Source organism: Salmo trutta, chromosome 22, assembly GCF_901001165.1.
Source record: "Salmo trutta chromosome 22, fSalTru1.1, whole genome shotgun sequence".
NCBI lineage: Eukaryota > Metazoa > Chordata > Actinopteri > Salmoniformes > Salmonidae > Salmo > Salmo trutta.
Genome location: NC_042978.1, coordinates 17,430,311 through 17,444,044, shown reverse-complemented (window position 1 = coordinate 17,444,044; position 13,734 = coordinate 17,430,311). Strand labels below are relative to the sequence as shown.

At 44.8% G+C, this 13,734-nt stretch overlaps 1 protein-coding gene across 11 annotated transcripts in view; it reads right to left on the bottom strand.

Annotated features, from left to right (window-relative positions):
- Positions 1–203: 203 nt before the first annotated feature.
- Positions 204–13,734, bottom strand: part of unc13a (unc-13 homolog A (C. elegans)) — a 59,869-nt gene continuing 46,338 nt past the window's right edge. For 3 of the 11 annotated variants that reach the window (XM_029706953.1, XM_029706954.1, XM_029706960.1), the window contains 8 exons: positions 11,915–11,944; positions 10,627–10,683; positions 10,448–10,528; positions 8,137–8,284; positions 7,156–7,212; positions 3,265–3,357; positions 2,952–3,111; positions 204–2,613 (listed from right to left, as the gene is read on the bottom strand). In XM_029706953.1, coding sequence (XP_029562813.1) covers positions 2,325–2,613; positions 2,952–3,111; positions 3,265–3,357; positions 7,156–7,212; positions 8,137–8,284; positions 10,448–10,528; positions 10,627–10,683; positions 11,915–11,944 — 915 coding nt within the window. In that variant the 3' untranslated portion in view covers positions 204–2,324. The remainder of the gene's footprint in view (positions 2,614–2,951; positions 3,112–3,264; positions 3,358–7,155; positions 7,213–8,136; positions 8,285–10,447; positions 10,529–10,626; positions 10,684–11,914; positions 11,945–13,734) is intronic. The other 8 variants (XM_029706957.1, XM_029706958.1, XM_029706961.1 and 5 more) reach the window with 3 other exon arrangements.

Sequence of the window (13,734 nt, the reverse complement as noted above, 5' to 3'; positions counted from 1 at the left end):
TTCCCTGTGCTTACTACCCTTCCCTGTGCTTACTACCCTTCCCTGTGCTTACTACCCTTCCCTGTGCTTACTACCCTTCCCTGTAATACTACCCTTCCCTGTGCTTACTACCCTTCCCTGTAATACTACCCTTCCCTGTGCTTACTACCCTTCCCTGTAATACTACCCTTCCCTGTGCTTACTACCCTTCCCTGTAATACTACCCTTCCCTGTGCTTACTACCCTTCCCTGTAATACTACCCTTCCCTGTGCTTACTACCCTTCCCTGTGCTTACTATGTGCTTCTTCTATGTGAGAGCCATGCCATGGATGTTATGAGATTTCCCCCCCACATAGCTATCTCAGTCACATATCGATGGCAAGTTTCACTATTGAAGAGGGCAGGCAGGAGCAGTTCTGGTACTATAGCCCTTGTGGACAGACCCTGTATGCTCAGAACCAGGACCAGACAGCCTGGCCATTCTAGGTAAAAGGTTATAGGTCATGTGTGCTTCCCCCAGCAGAGGGGAAGAAAGACAAAAAAAAGAGACCGTGGGGGTCACCCGTGGCCTGACATCTTCATTTGACAAGAGGTTGCTATGGCAACACACGCAGTAAGAAATGTCTCAGTGTTTTGTCTCTAACTGCTCTCTTCCACGCTGACACATGTTGATCAGAGAGGTTAAAGGAGAGGAGGTGGCTGTTTTCCAAGGCAAACTAATGAAGCTCTGTTTACACTCTGTACTGTACAGCCCACTAAATGTTTCTGATCAAACAAGCAATAAACCTTCACCCCAAAAAATGTACTTGCATTCCCCCAAGTAAAAGACACTTAGGAAATTCTCAAAGAATCTAAATATACTATAGACTATGTGTTCTTCCACTAAATTGTGTTCTATGTTCTTGATGGCTTTCTGTGATTTACACATTTACACAAACAGGCAACACTGGTGTCTACACAAGGTCAACATTGTAACAATATAACACACGAACAGTATACAGATGTACTGTCTTAATTTGATCACTCTGTTGTCGCAGATTTTTTTTCCGGCGCTGCAGCAAATGCAAATTGTAATATATTCAAGGTTTAAAAATGCTTCTAAAGTTTGTAATTTCCACTTTAAAATGTCAGACTTGAATTATCCTAACTAAACATTTAGAAACCCCTACAAAAATGTCCATTAATTATAATCCACATAGTAATTCACATTTCCTGAGAAACTGTTCAAATTAAGATAGCACACCTGTATACACACTCACTCATCTCCTTCTCTTGAACATACACCCACACGCGTGCTGATGATCCACAGCGCTCCGAGGCTCGTCTTCATCAGGTTGCTCTCACTATGTACTGAAGACAGACAACAGGTTTGACAGGACAAGGCATTAGAGGGCTTCAGGCAGCAGGCTCTATAACAGGGTAGACAAACAGAAAGACAGACAGGGACACTCTCAAGTGCAAAGTCTTCATATAGTCTTTAAATATACCAGAAATCCACTGATAATATCTCTAATACTTATAAACATTTACATGTATCATTTGTCCAGACTGCTCTGCTATAGATACTCCATGTCGGAATGAGAGAAGATCCAGAATTCAGCCTACGGTGGACAACCCATGGAAATAGTATCATAAACCAGTGTGTGTAAACCTGACTCTTTGGAATGTATGAGGCCTAAAAGCCTGATGGTCTGCTGTTCACAGTTGGTCCTGTTAACTTGTGCTTAGGGCTTGACTTGGCATAACATTATGGATTGATCCATTGGCACTAGTCTAGTCTAGACAAAGGAAGGGAACGTGGAGTTAATGTAATAGAAGAGAGATCAAGACTTTCAAGGCTACAAGAACTTCATCTCCCGGAGCTTTTAGATACCTATGCATGAAACTAGTCGAGATTGGCAGATTCTAGTTCAAATGTGTGATTAGAGAGCACTAAGACATGGCCTATGCTATGGGAAATAGGGAGAGGGATAGAACAAGGAAGAAAATATACTCTATGACTTAAACTCTCTCTGTGTGTGTGTGTGTGTGTGTGTGGATGTGTTGTAGAATGTTGGTCAGTGTTGTGGGGTTTGCTGTGTTTACAATTATATCTATGCATTTTTACAAGATAATTAATCATATTCATAATAAAGACATCGGTGCTTTCAAGACAATCAGGGCAATGCCTGTAGATGGTATCACGTCTTCTTCAATCAAATGTATGTACAGCACTGTAGTAAAGAACTGTTTCTCTGTGCTTGTCCAACATTACAACATCAGGGCAGTGGTTTAGCTTGCAGTCAGACCGCAGAAGGACTTCCTAGCCTGTAGGTGGCGCTGAGAGAATAAAGACTTCACCCTCTCAGCCTCGGCCTTCCTCGGGAGAACGCTGGTCTGACTTGAGCTTGACGAACTCCTTTGCCACGTCGTCGTTGTTGCGCTGGGACAGGATGCGGAGGACGGTGAGGCCCGTCTCGTCCATGTGCACGCGTTTCCCCAGGGGGAGCCAGCACGCCACGCTGCCCCTAGAGGACATGTCCTTCAACTGCATCACGGCCATGCCCACCGTACGGTCCTCCCGGGCGAAGCAATAGTCCTTCACACACACCTGCAGCTCGTAACACTCTGTGCCCACCTCGTTACTGAGGGTGCTGCAAGGAGACGAGACAGAGGCACACCATTCAAATCAATGCATCTACACTGATCCACCACTTGTATAATGGAGGTGGTCCTCTTTAGTTCAGCTGGTAGAGCATCGCTCTTACAAAGCCAGGAGAGTGGGTTTTATTTCCGGGACCACCCATACGCATGATAAAAGCGTACGGGTGGTCTGCTAAATACAATATAATAATAATAATAATCATAATAACTGTAAATAGATGAAAAAATGACAGGATTCCCTATCCATATTCAATATGATAACTTCCACTACGACGCCACCACAATCGGCAGACGCTTTGTACCACCGAGGCTAGACTGTAGTACTCACTATGTGAACGTTTCGTTGTATTTGGGGGCGTAGCTGTTGTTCTTGGACTTGGTGGCGTACTTCCTCTTCTTGTCAGCCAGGTGAGGACCGATGATGTAGATCTCCACGAATGGACGGAATACCCCCGTGGTCTGCCACCTCAGGTCGTTGGCTGCCACCACTGAGACAGAGAGGGAAAAAGAAAAGGGAGGGCATTTATTAACAATGTTTTAACACCCCATCCATAGACATTTTTTGTGTCTATGGACGGTGTGTTACAACTTCTATTTAGACAGTGAAATGAAATCTCTTACAGAATTCAGTGGACACTGACCTTTGACGGTGACCTTGTGCTCTCCAGTGTTGGGGTGGGTGAAGATCTCCACGTGGATAGACACCTCTCCCACGGCGTCGTCCACTCCAGAGCCTGGCACAACGGGGGGGGGGGGGGCACAAGTCACTCCTCTTATCTCGTTTACTGCTACTGCAGACAGGCCAACACTATAGCCAGAATACTTTCCCTTCAGCTCATACTCCCTCAATGAAAATACAATACAGACATTATAGGCTGTATGCTTAAGTATGGCAGATGTAATTGTGCCTGAGAGTTGTAAAACAAACAACATACACTACATGACCAAAAGTATGTGGACACCTGCTTGTCGAACATCTCATTCCAAAATCATGGGCATTAATAAGGAGTTGGTCCCCCTCTGCTGCTATAACAGCCTCCACTCTTCTGGGAAGGCTTTCCACTAGATGTTGGAACATTTCTGTGGGGACTTGCTTCCATTCAGCCACAAGAGCCTTAGTGAGGTCGGGCACTGATGTTGGGCGATTAGCCTTGGTTCGCAGTCGGTGTTCAATTCATCCCAAAGGTGTCCGATTGGGTTGAGGTCAGGGCTCTGTGCAGGCCAGTCAAGTTCTTCCACACCGATCTTGACAAACCATTTCTGTATGGACCTCGCTTTGTGCACGGGGGCATTGTCATGCTGAAACAGGAAACAGGTCCTTTCCCAAACTGTTGCCACAAAGCTGGAAGCACAGAATCGTCTAGACTGTCATTGTATAATGTAGCGTTAAGATTTCCCTTCACTGGAACTAAGGGGCCTAGCCCGAATCATGAAAAACAGCCCCAGACAATCATTCCTCCTCCACCAAACTTTACAGTTGGCACTATGCATTGGGGCAGGTAGCGTTCTCCTGGCATCCGCCAAACCCAGATTCGTCCGTCGGACTACCAGATGGTGAAGTGTGATTCATCACTCCAGATAACGCGTTTCCACTGCTCCAGAGTCCAATGGCGGTGAGCTTTACACCACTCCAGCCGATGCTTGGCATTGAGCATGGTGATCTTAGGCTTGTGTGCGGCTGCTCAGCCATGGAAACCTATTTCATGAAGCTGCCGACGAACAGTTCTTGTGCTGACGTTGCTTCCAGAGGCAGTTTGGAACTCGGTAGTGAGTGTTGCAACTGAGGACAGATGATTTTTACACGCTTCAGCACTCTGCGGTCCCGTTCTGTGAGCTTGTGTGGCCTACCACTTCGCAGCTGAGCCGTGCTGTTTCCACTTCACAATAACAACACTTACAGTTGACCTGGTCAGCTCTAGCAGGGCAGAAATTTCACGAACTGACTTGTTGGAAAGGTGGCATCCTATGACGGTGCCATGTTGAAAGTCACTGAGCTCTTCAGTAAGACCATTCTACTGCCAATGTTTGTCTATGGAGATTGTGTGTTCGATTTTATACACCTGTCAGCAATGGGTGCGGCTGAAATAGCCAAATCTACAAATTTGAAGGGGTGTCCACATACTTTTGTATATATAGTGTACAGGAGGGTTTGAGAAATGCCTCTGGTGCTGAAGTGGGCCGTATGAGACAATCATGCAGCTAGGAGTGGTTTTGGGTTGTCAATGTTTTTTCACTCAACAGTTCCAGGCAAAATAAACACGAGAACCATCTGATGATATTTCAAGATCTTTGGGCGATCTTATGTAGCCACTCATAGCTGTCCTGTGACTCTGCCTGCCCGGCCCCGGGGGTAGGAGCCTGTCAGTCAGGATGCAGGGGGTATGACAGTGGGATAGAGGAGACTGGTGGTAAGAGAGGAGAGGGTTATCTTGGTTCTCCTCTCCTGCTGCTGGGCAGAGCAGGCAAGTAACATGCTGAGATGGATCCAGTCAGACGGAGAGACCCATTCCTTGCTAAACCCTTTACCCAGAGCAAGCATGGCGACTAGAGGGACCTTGCGGTGAGAGCAGCCCATCGGCCCCAGCCCAGTCACAAGTTATCCTGAGGCAGGGTGCACACATGCCTATAGAGGGCTTGTTATCTGGTGACTTCTGGTGGGATTATGCCCAGAAAGCCAACAGGATTTGAGCTGCACACGACCAGGGTATGTGTATACCCCGCCACACAACACAGGATAACTCATACTTGGGCCTGGGTTTGGGGTCTTGGCCTGGGGGTCCTTCGATCCATGCTGCTAGGCCTGGGGGTGCGGAGGGGGTTAGGGAGATACATGCAGGACCCTGTAGAAGGCTCCCAGTCAGTTACGGACAGCTTGTCTGGGAGGGAAGAGGGGTGATGGGGAGTGGGTAGGTTGATTGACTTTCTTTGCCTAAAATGTGATCTCAGTTTGTAATGATTTACATCTCTGTATGTTTTAATCAGTGGTGACTGAGAGCAGCCTGAGTGTCAGTGAGTGACAGGCTAGTGAAGCCAGAGTTCTATAGGAGGGAGACAACAGAGTTCTGGCAGCTCTGTCTGTTTCTCTCCAGGGGCATGATGTGACTGTCAGTCCTCCAGTCACTCAGAGAATGCAGCACTCAGCCATCTGGCCTCCCTTTCTGTTGAGGCTCACAAAAACAGGCTAAAGATACACTCTTCTGTGTGGAATAAGAGCAAGCTAAACTGCTATAATTAAAAGTCTGCACGATACAGCATGAATTAATACATAATACAGTAGGTATGAAGCCTGGCACTTCATCAAGGTTAAAAGTTCCCCTTTTGGAAACCGTCCTGCATTATCATAAATTATAAAGGGCGAGCTGTGTGTGTGTGTGTGTGGAGAGAGACTCTTCCTTCCTCTTCTACTGCTGTAATCAACCTAATATCTCAAATCTCATTATTTGACCATAATGCACATCCTCCACTACTCAGCCTACATCCGGCTGCTGACAGGAACTAGCAGAATAATGGCATATTACAGAGTATTTCAGTGAGCTTCTGACGTAGACATGTGAGTCACGGTGAGTGATTCTAAGTCATGCTGGTGAAGAGAGCTTGAACAAGTGTGACTCCCTGTGAGAGCAGTGAGGAGAGCAAATATTGTCTGTAGCCGATGTTATGCTCTGCATGTACCTGTGTCTCCCCTGTGTGTGTGTGTGTGTGTGTGTGTGTGTGTGTGTGTGTGTGTGTGTGTGTGTGTGTGTGTGTGTGTGTGTATATATATATATATATATATATATATATATATATATATATACAGGCAGTGGGGAGCTATGTTTAGCAGTTTAGTGACTAAACCTCTGAAGAGGAGACGTGGAGTAAGCTCCCTCAGCTCTGATGCATACTGACAGAGAGCACATCACCTGACCCCAGGGACCACTGCTGATTGGACGATTCGGTGTTACGCCCAGGGGGAGGAGGGAACTTTCACCTCCTGTCACTGCTGGAGGGACCTGCCCTGGGGAGGGACGACTGGCCACTCTGTACATTTGAGGGACGATGGAGTGTGTGTGTTTAGATAAGGGTATGGGAGGGTGCCAACAAGGACAGGGAGCCCTTCCAGACAAACCGAGCCACACGTCATCATTCAGGAAGGAGGAGAAAAATACCTTGCAGGAGACAGACGATGCTCTCTCTCTCTCTCTCTCTCTCTCTCTCTCTCTCTCTCAGACAGAGCATGAGTCCTCACAGTCTTATAACATGGTTCCCTTTGTCTGATGGCTACCATGCCTTAGTAGTTTCTGGTCATACATACTGGGTATGTATATGTAGTACATACATCATATGTGTGTACTGTATGTCATCATACACATGCATGTCCCTATGCACTTGTTAGGATGTTGTGCATGCTATTGGGCTGTCAGAGTGTGTGTGTTTGTGTGTGGGGATGAGATTAAGGTTAAGCAGGCAGGAGGGTAGTCTGAGGATGCGTATGTAAATGGAGGTCTGGGTTCTTGGCAGCCTGGTGTTTCAGGCCCTTAGTGTCCACATACCCTTCTCTGGGTACACATCCTCACTAGCCGTGAACCTCACCCCCTTCCCGCCGAAAACTAGCGGATAGAGGGGGACGAGGAGGAGGAAGAAGGTGAGAGGAAATAGAAGATACATGGAGAGTTATAAAGAGTGCAGAGATAGAGTCAGAGAGTCAAAAGGGGACTCAAATAGATTCAGACGTAGAACTGATGTTGTCCTTGATTAATATACTGTTATCAGTGACATCTATTGAAGTTACATCATTAACCATCCAACGTAACTCGATGCAGTCTATGGTGGTCCTCATTCAAGCCACATACACACACAGCTTCCTTCCCACTGTGCCGTCGCTATGAAGTGTGGTTTAACATTCTCCAAAGCACCAAAGTCATTTGTTCTAATTACATTTCAAATGATCATTCATTAAGTGGGGTTTCCAGCCAGGGGCGTTCAGAGACAAAGTGTGTCAGTGTTTCCACCGTGTAACACACCATCACTGTTATATCCTGATTGAGGGATGAGGAAAAGGGAGAAGGACAGGAGAATCTCTCATTCATTTTTCATCTGAAAATGCCTGTCCGATCACATTAGGCGTTTCTCTTTCTGCCCCCGGAGAGCCTGACTGGAGACCTGAATGTTTCATACCGCAGAGAGAGGAAGCACTCCTCCAAAGTGTTTGGTTCTGCTCTATAAAACCACAGAAATATTGAACAGGAAATAAAAACAATGGGTGTCTGGGAAACCCTGGAGTAAACACAACACAGGGATATGTTAGAGAATGTCTCTGGAGCATACAAAGGGCAAACAAGGATACAGTTTCATGGCATCATACTACAATCAATAACTGGCCATATTACACACATCAATGTCCATAAAGATAAACGGACTGTACAGAGGTAGGTAAAGGAGAGAGGAAGGAAGTAAAGAAAGGGAAGACTTGAGAGTGAGAAAGATAGCGAGAGAGAAACTGGGGGAAGAGATGGGGTGGATAGGCACCCTACCTTGTGCGTTCTGAGATGAAACAAAGGTCTTGATGAGTTTGTCTGTGGCCTGGGTGTAGAGGGACAGGGCGTAGTGTAGAGACAACAGGTCAGGACTCTTCTCCAGGAAGGTCTTTTTCAGGCCCACCCCTCCAGCATGGAAGTATTGCTACAGAACGGCAGAGAGAAGACAGAGTCAGACTATAGCTGTTTCCAAACTAGGCTGAAGTGTGTTGAGTATGCATCACAAGACCCACACCCGTATGTCACTGAAATAAACTACATGCAGACCAGTGGCGGTCAGTGCCGTTTATGATGAGGGAGGATTATTTTTTTTTCATGAGCATGGCCTTATTTCTAGTAGCCCATGTTGGATGACATAAATAGTTTCAGGCTACTACATGATACTCAAATTTTCCCTATACCCATCATGAGGTTGCTACAACCTAGCCTATGAATGAACGTTTACAATGTAGGTGCACACAGGTCGATAGAAAATGTTTAGGTTACAGACAGTGACACATGGAAAGACAGTAACACATTCTATACTGCCTTGCACTCTTGCCTGCATCTAGCTGATCTAGGGTGTAATCAATAGTCCAACAGTTGCAAACAAGAGTTTCTATTGGACAAATTCAGGTATTTTTATCCCCGTTTCGTTTGCTTCCGTTTAAGAAACGTTTTTCAACAGAATCGACGGAATGAATACACCCATGATCACGCAGAAACACAGTTCACTTTCATAGCAGCCACATTGTATTCCTTCTAGCCTCTATGCACTCTCCTCTCACCTTTACTCTTTGTTTGTGGACTTCAATGAACAACACATCAGCTGTATGTGACCAGGTGAAAAAACCTTTCCAAGCCAAACCATTTCATAACCGCTACACACAGCCTACATCATTGTCCCCATATTAGCTAAAGTAACGTCCTAGTCAACATAGCAAATAGAATGAATGCGTTAGTAAACCTGCTACAATCATGCAGTAACGTTACAGTGTACAGTCAGTAAGAAGTTAGAATGGCGGACCCCATTGGCAATAAATTAATAAAACCAAAAGCTTACCTTGACTTGGAAGAGTTCCAGTGTTGTGTTGGATAGTCATAGCCAGCTAGTTAACATAGCATCCCTCTGTTTGAGCTGGGTTTTTTTGTTACTACAAACTAGCCAGCTGCATTTGCTACCTAAGTAAGTGAAACTGAAAGTGAAAAAAATGACAAAATCTCTAACTCTCTCTCTCTCTCTCCTTAATTTTTGAAGAAATTAATTTGTTGAAAACTGTCCATCTATTGTTTTTCTCTCTCATTGAGTCAACTACTCACCACATTTTATGAACTGCAGTACTAGCTAGCTGTAGCTTATGTTTCAGTACTAGATTAATTCTCTGATTCTTTGATTGGGTGGACAACATGTCAGTTCATGCTGCAAGAGCTCTGACAGGTTGGAGGACGTCCCCTAGAAGTTGTCATAATTACTGTGTAAGTCTATGGAAGGGGGTGAGAACTATGAGCCTCCTAGGTTTTGTATTGAAGTCAATGTACTCAGAGGAGGACGGAAGCTAGCTGTCCTCCGGCTACACCATGGTGTTACCCTACAGACTGCTGCTGAAGCTACTGTAGACCTTCAATGCAAAACAGTGTGTGTTTTAATCAATGATTTGCTGATGTGAATATATTTAGTATAGTTTTATTTAAAAAGGATAACTTTGTTTTCTAATTTTAATTTGTATTAAATTCACTGAGGAGGATGGTCCTCCCCTTCCTCCTCTGAGGAGCCTCCACTGATGCATACCCATTTCAGACATTATCATACATTCCATTCGTACTGCTTCGTTTTTTTCTGGGATAATGACACATTGATGTTTCCTGAGGATGCACTACTCTGGTAACACACAGTGGTTTAGTATTCTACAACTATAGCACTCTTGGCATGAGGAAGAGCAGTAGTTGCCATTTGGCTCACTGACAAGTCCTTATTTAAATGACCATTACAAATTAGCCTCATTTACCTCAGCTTAATCTGCCTTAAATCAAACTACACAGGCTACGGAGGAATTCCTGCATCTTTAAAAGAGCCTTTCTAGATGAGGGTTGTTTAACTGCACTAGCCTGAGGCGTACACGTTTACTGACCTTCAACAGAAGGCCTGAAATGTGCTGCTCTCTGTTCATAATATAATATGCTGTGCATTTTAAACAATGATCAAGTCAAAGTGTGTGTGTGCGTGTGTGTGTGTGTGTGTGTGTGTGTGTGTGTGTGTGTGTGTGTGGGCACACGTGCGTGCACGACTGTAGCTGAGGTCCTGGGGAGAGAGAGGGGTGTTGGGTTGTACCTTGATGGTGTCCAGGGCCAGTTCTATCACAGCACACTGTTTAGGGGACAGTGCCTTGGCCTCCTCACGACCCATGTGCTCCTGAGAAACACACACATACAGATTAACAACACAAACAAATAACTCATTATCTGAAATACAGACAGTGCCAACGTGGCACGAGATACGATGTGTGGTACCTTTATCTTGGAGAGCTGTCCCAGCTGCTTGGCAGCGTTGGAGATGAGCTGAGTGCCCTAGAGGCGAGCAGAGGTATAAACAGAGGGGGAGAGAGAGGGAACAGAGAACGAGGGAAGGGGGCGTTATTATCGTCACGCCACAGGGTAGCTGTCACACAGACTAACGTCACATCACAAAGGACAGACACAGTTCTGAGTCATTCATATTCACATACACACTCCAAAACTCACTTAACACATCAAAGGACTGACAGAAATATGATCATACTTGTCATTATCTCGCTCACGAACACGAGCACGCACACAAAGCAAGACAATGCAGTACAGGAAGAGAAGACAGGAGCTCAGCTTATTGCAAGAGCACACACACACACAGACACAGACACACACACACACACACACACACACACACACACACACACACACACACACACACACACACACACACACACACAGACAGACAGACAGACAGACAGACAGACAGACAGACAGACAGACAGACAGACAGACAGACAGACAGACAGACAGACAGACAGACAGACAGACAGACAGACACACACACACACACACACACACACACACACACACGGACAGACAATGCAGAGGTTCAACCAAGCCAGAACCCTACAGCCTGCGCAGTAGCACTGTGGTGATATATCCCGTATCTATGACGACTCTGTGATACTCTGGTAGCAGAATATATCACTAAGTGCTCCACACAGTACCCATCACCATGGTTACACCTTATCTGTAAGATAACACTCTTCAAATTAGAGCAAAAACAACAGAAAAACAGACAAAACAAACAAAAAGACCTGTACAAAGAATCATTATCATCCTACAAAAGGATTATAACAAGAAGGGTTCCACTCTCATCTCATAAATGTGGCTGATCAAATCATTTATGCCATCATGGACGTTCAATGCCAGTCTGTTGAACAACAGTAAGACTGCAGCAGGGACATGGTCATGCAGCGGGCCAACAACAGTCCGGCCCTAAAGGCTGTTTGTTAGTGTGCTAATGTTGTCTAATGTTAACCCTCCATGTGTCCAGCACTATTGTGGGGGCTGGGGGGCAGGTAGCTACAGATAAGTTTACAGGGGGTGGCCCACAACAGACAGGACGGTACGGTAAACCGGCAAAGAGGAACGCCGTTTTAAAAACAAAGGTGAGAAACGATCGCTTCCACCACTTTGTTTCGGACGGAGAGGCGAGAAAACACAGAGAAAGAGACATAGAGAGGAGAGAAGACAGGACACATTGAGCTAAAGTGATTGTAGTCCTTACATCACTGTGACAAGCAAGCTTCACCCTCCCCTGTAAAGAGAGGACATTGGTTAATACTTCAGGAAGGATCTTGTCCCCACAGTCTGATTGGCTGACTGACTAATTGCGTGGACATCTCAGTAATTGTCCGTCTGATAGGCTAATAGATATGGTTCAAAGCCAATCTGTTCTATCTCTCATTTGTAAATGGGTCCGACAAGTAAAATCTACAGATCAAATTCTACAGATCAACATAAGGTATATTTGTGCCTTTATCATTGACCTTAAGAGTTTAGCCTACAGCTGGCCAGTCAGGCCTATATCAGTATGTCGATCCCAGCACGGTAATGAACCCATACTAGCTGCCTATAAGGGGACAGGCCACTGACGACCAATAATACAATACAGTTGAAGTCGGAAGTTTACATACACCTTAGCCAAATACATTTAAACTCAGTTTTTCATAATTCCTGACATTTAATCCTAGTAAACCGTAGTCTGGCTTTTTTATTGCGGTTTTGGAGCAGTGGCTTCTTCCTTGCTGAGCGGCCTTTCAGGTTATGTCGATATAGGACTCGTTTTACTGTGGATATAGATACTTTTGTACCCGTTTCCTCCAGCATCTTAACAACATCCTTTGCTGTTGTTCTGGGATTGATTTGCACTTTTCGCACCAAAGTACGTTCATCTCTAGGAGACAGAATGCGTCTCCTTCCTGAGCGGTATGACGGCTGCGTGGTCCCATGGTGTTTATACCTGCGTACTATTGTTTGTACAGATGAACGTGGTACCTTCAGGCGTTTGGAAATTGCTCCCAAGGATGAACCAGACTTGTGGAGGTCTACAATTTTTTTCTGAGGACTTGGCTGATTTCTTTTGATTTTCCCATGATGTCAAGCAAAGAGGCACTGAGTTTGAAGGTAGGCCTTGACATACATCCACAGGTACACCTCCAATTGACTCAAATTATGTAAATTAGCCTATTAGAAGCTTCTAAAGCCATGACATCCTTTTCTAGAATTTTCCAAGCTGTTTAAAGACACAGTCAACTTAGTGTATGTAAACTTCTGATCCACTGGAATTGTGATACAGTGAATTATAAGTGAAATAATCTGTCTGTAAACAATTGTTGGAAAAATTACTTGTGTCATGCACAAAGTAGATGTCCTAACCAACTTGCCAAAGCTATAGTTTGTTAACAAGAAATTTGTGGAGTGGTTGAAAAACTAGTTTTAATAACTCCAACCTAAGTGTATGTAAACTTCCTACTTTAACTGTACCTCCACCAGTCCGCAGATAGAATCCATTCACACATCTCACAATGAAAAGCTATTTCTAACAGATAGTAAACCATTTCAAAATATATATGTTTTTAAACAATATTAGAAAAATGAAAAATATTCTAGAAATATAAATAAATTAAATTAAATCAACAGAAACCTTGATTTTCCAGACCAGGTACGATAACATTTCGGAAAAAGCTTAAAGGCAGAAAATTGCTTTTCTTTAAGCATTGAGAGTGTTTTTGTGCGGTAAAGCAGAAGTGTGTTCTTAGACATAATGTCTACTGCGTGTGTATGTCACCAATCCTGAACTCCACAAGCGTTGAATACTACTTCTGGTATAGACCAGCCTTGGTGAAAGTATATACCTTAGAGTATCACTATGTTATTGTGACTATCATTCTACAACAACAGGACATGGAACCAAACCAGGACAGATCAACACAGCAGGCCTGCAGAGACATACTAGGAGACTTACTACAGTGGAGTTGGAGAAGATCAGACGCAAGCAACAGACCCACATAGGGCAGGATGACACACTTCAAACAGGGAACACGT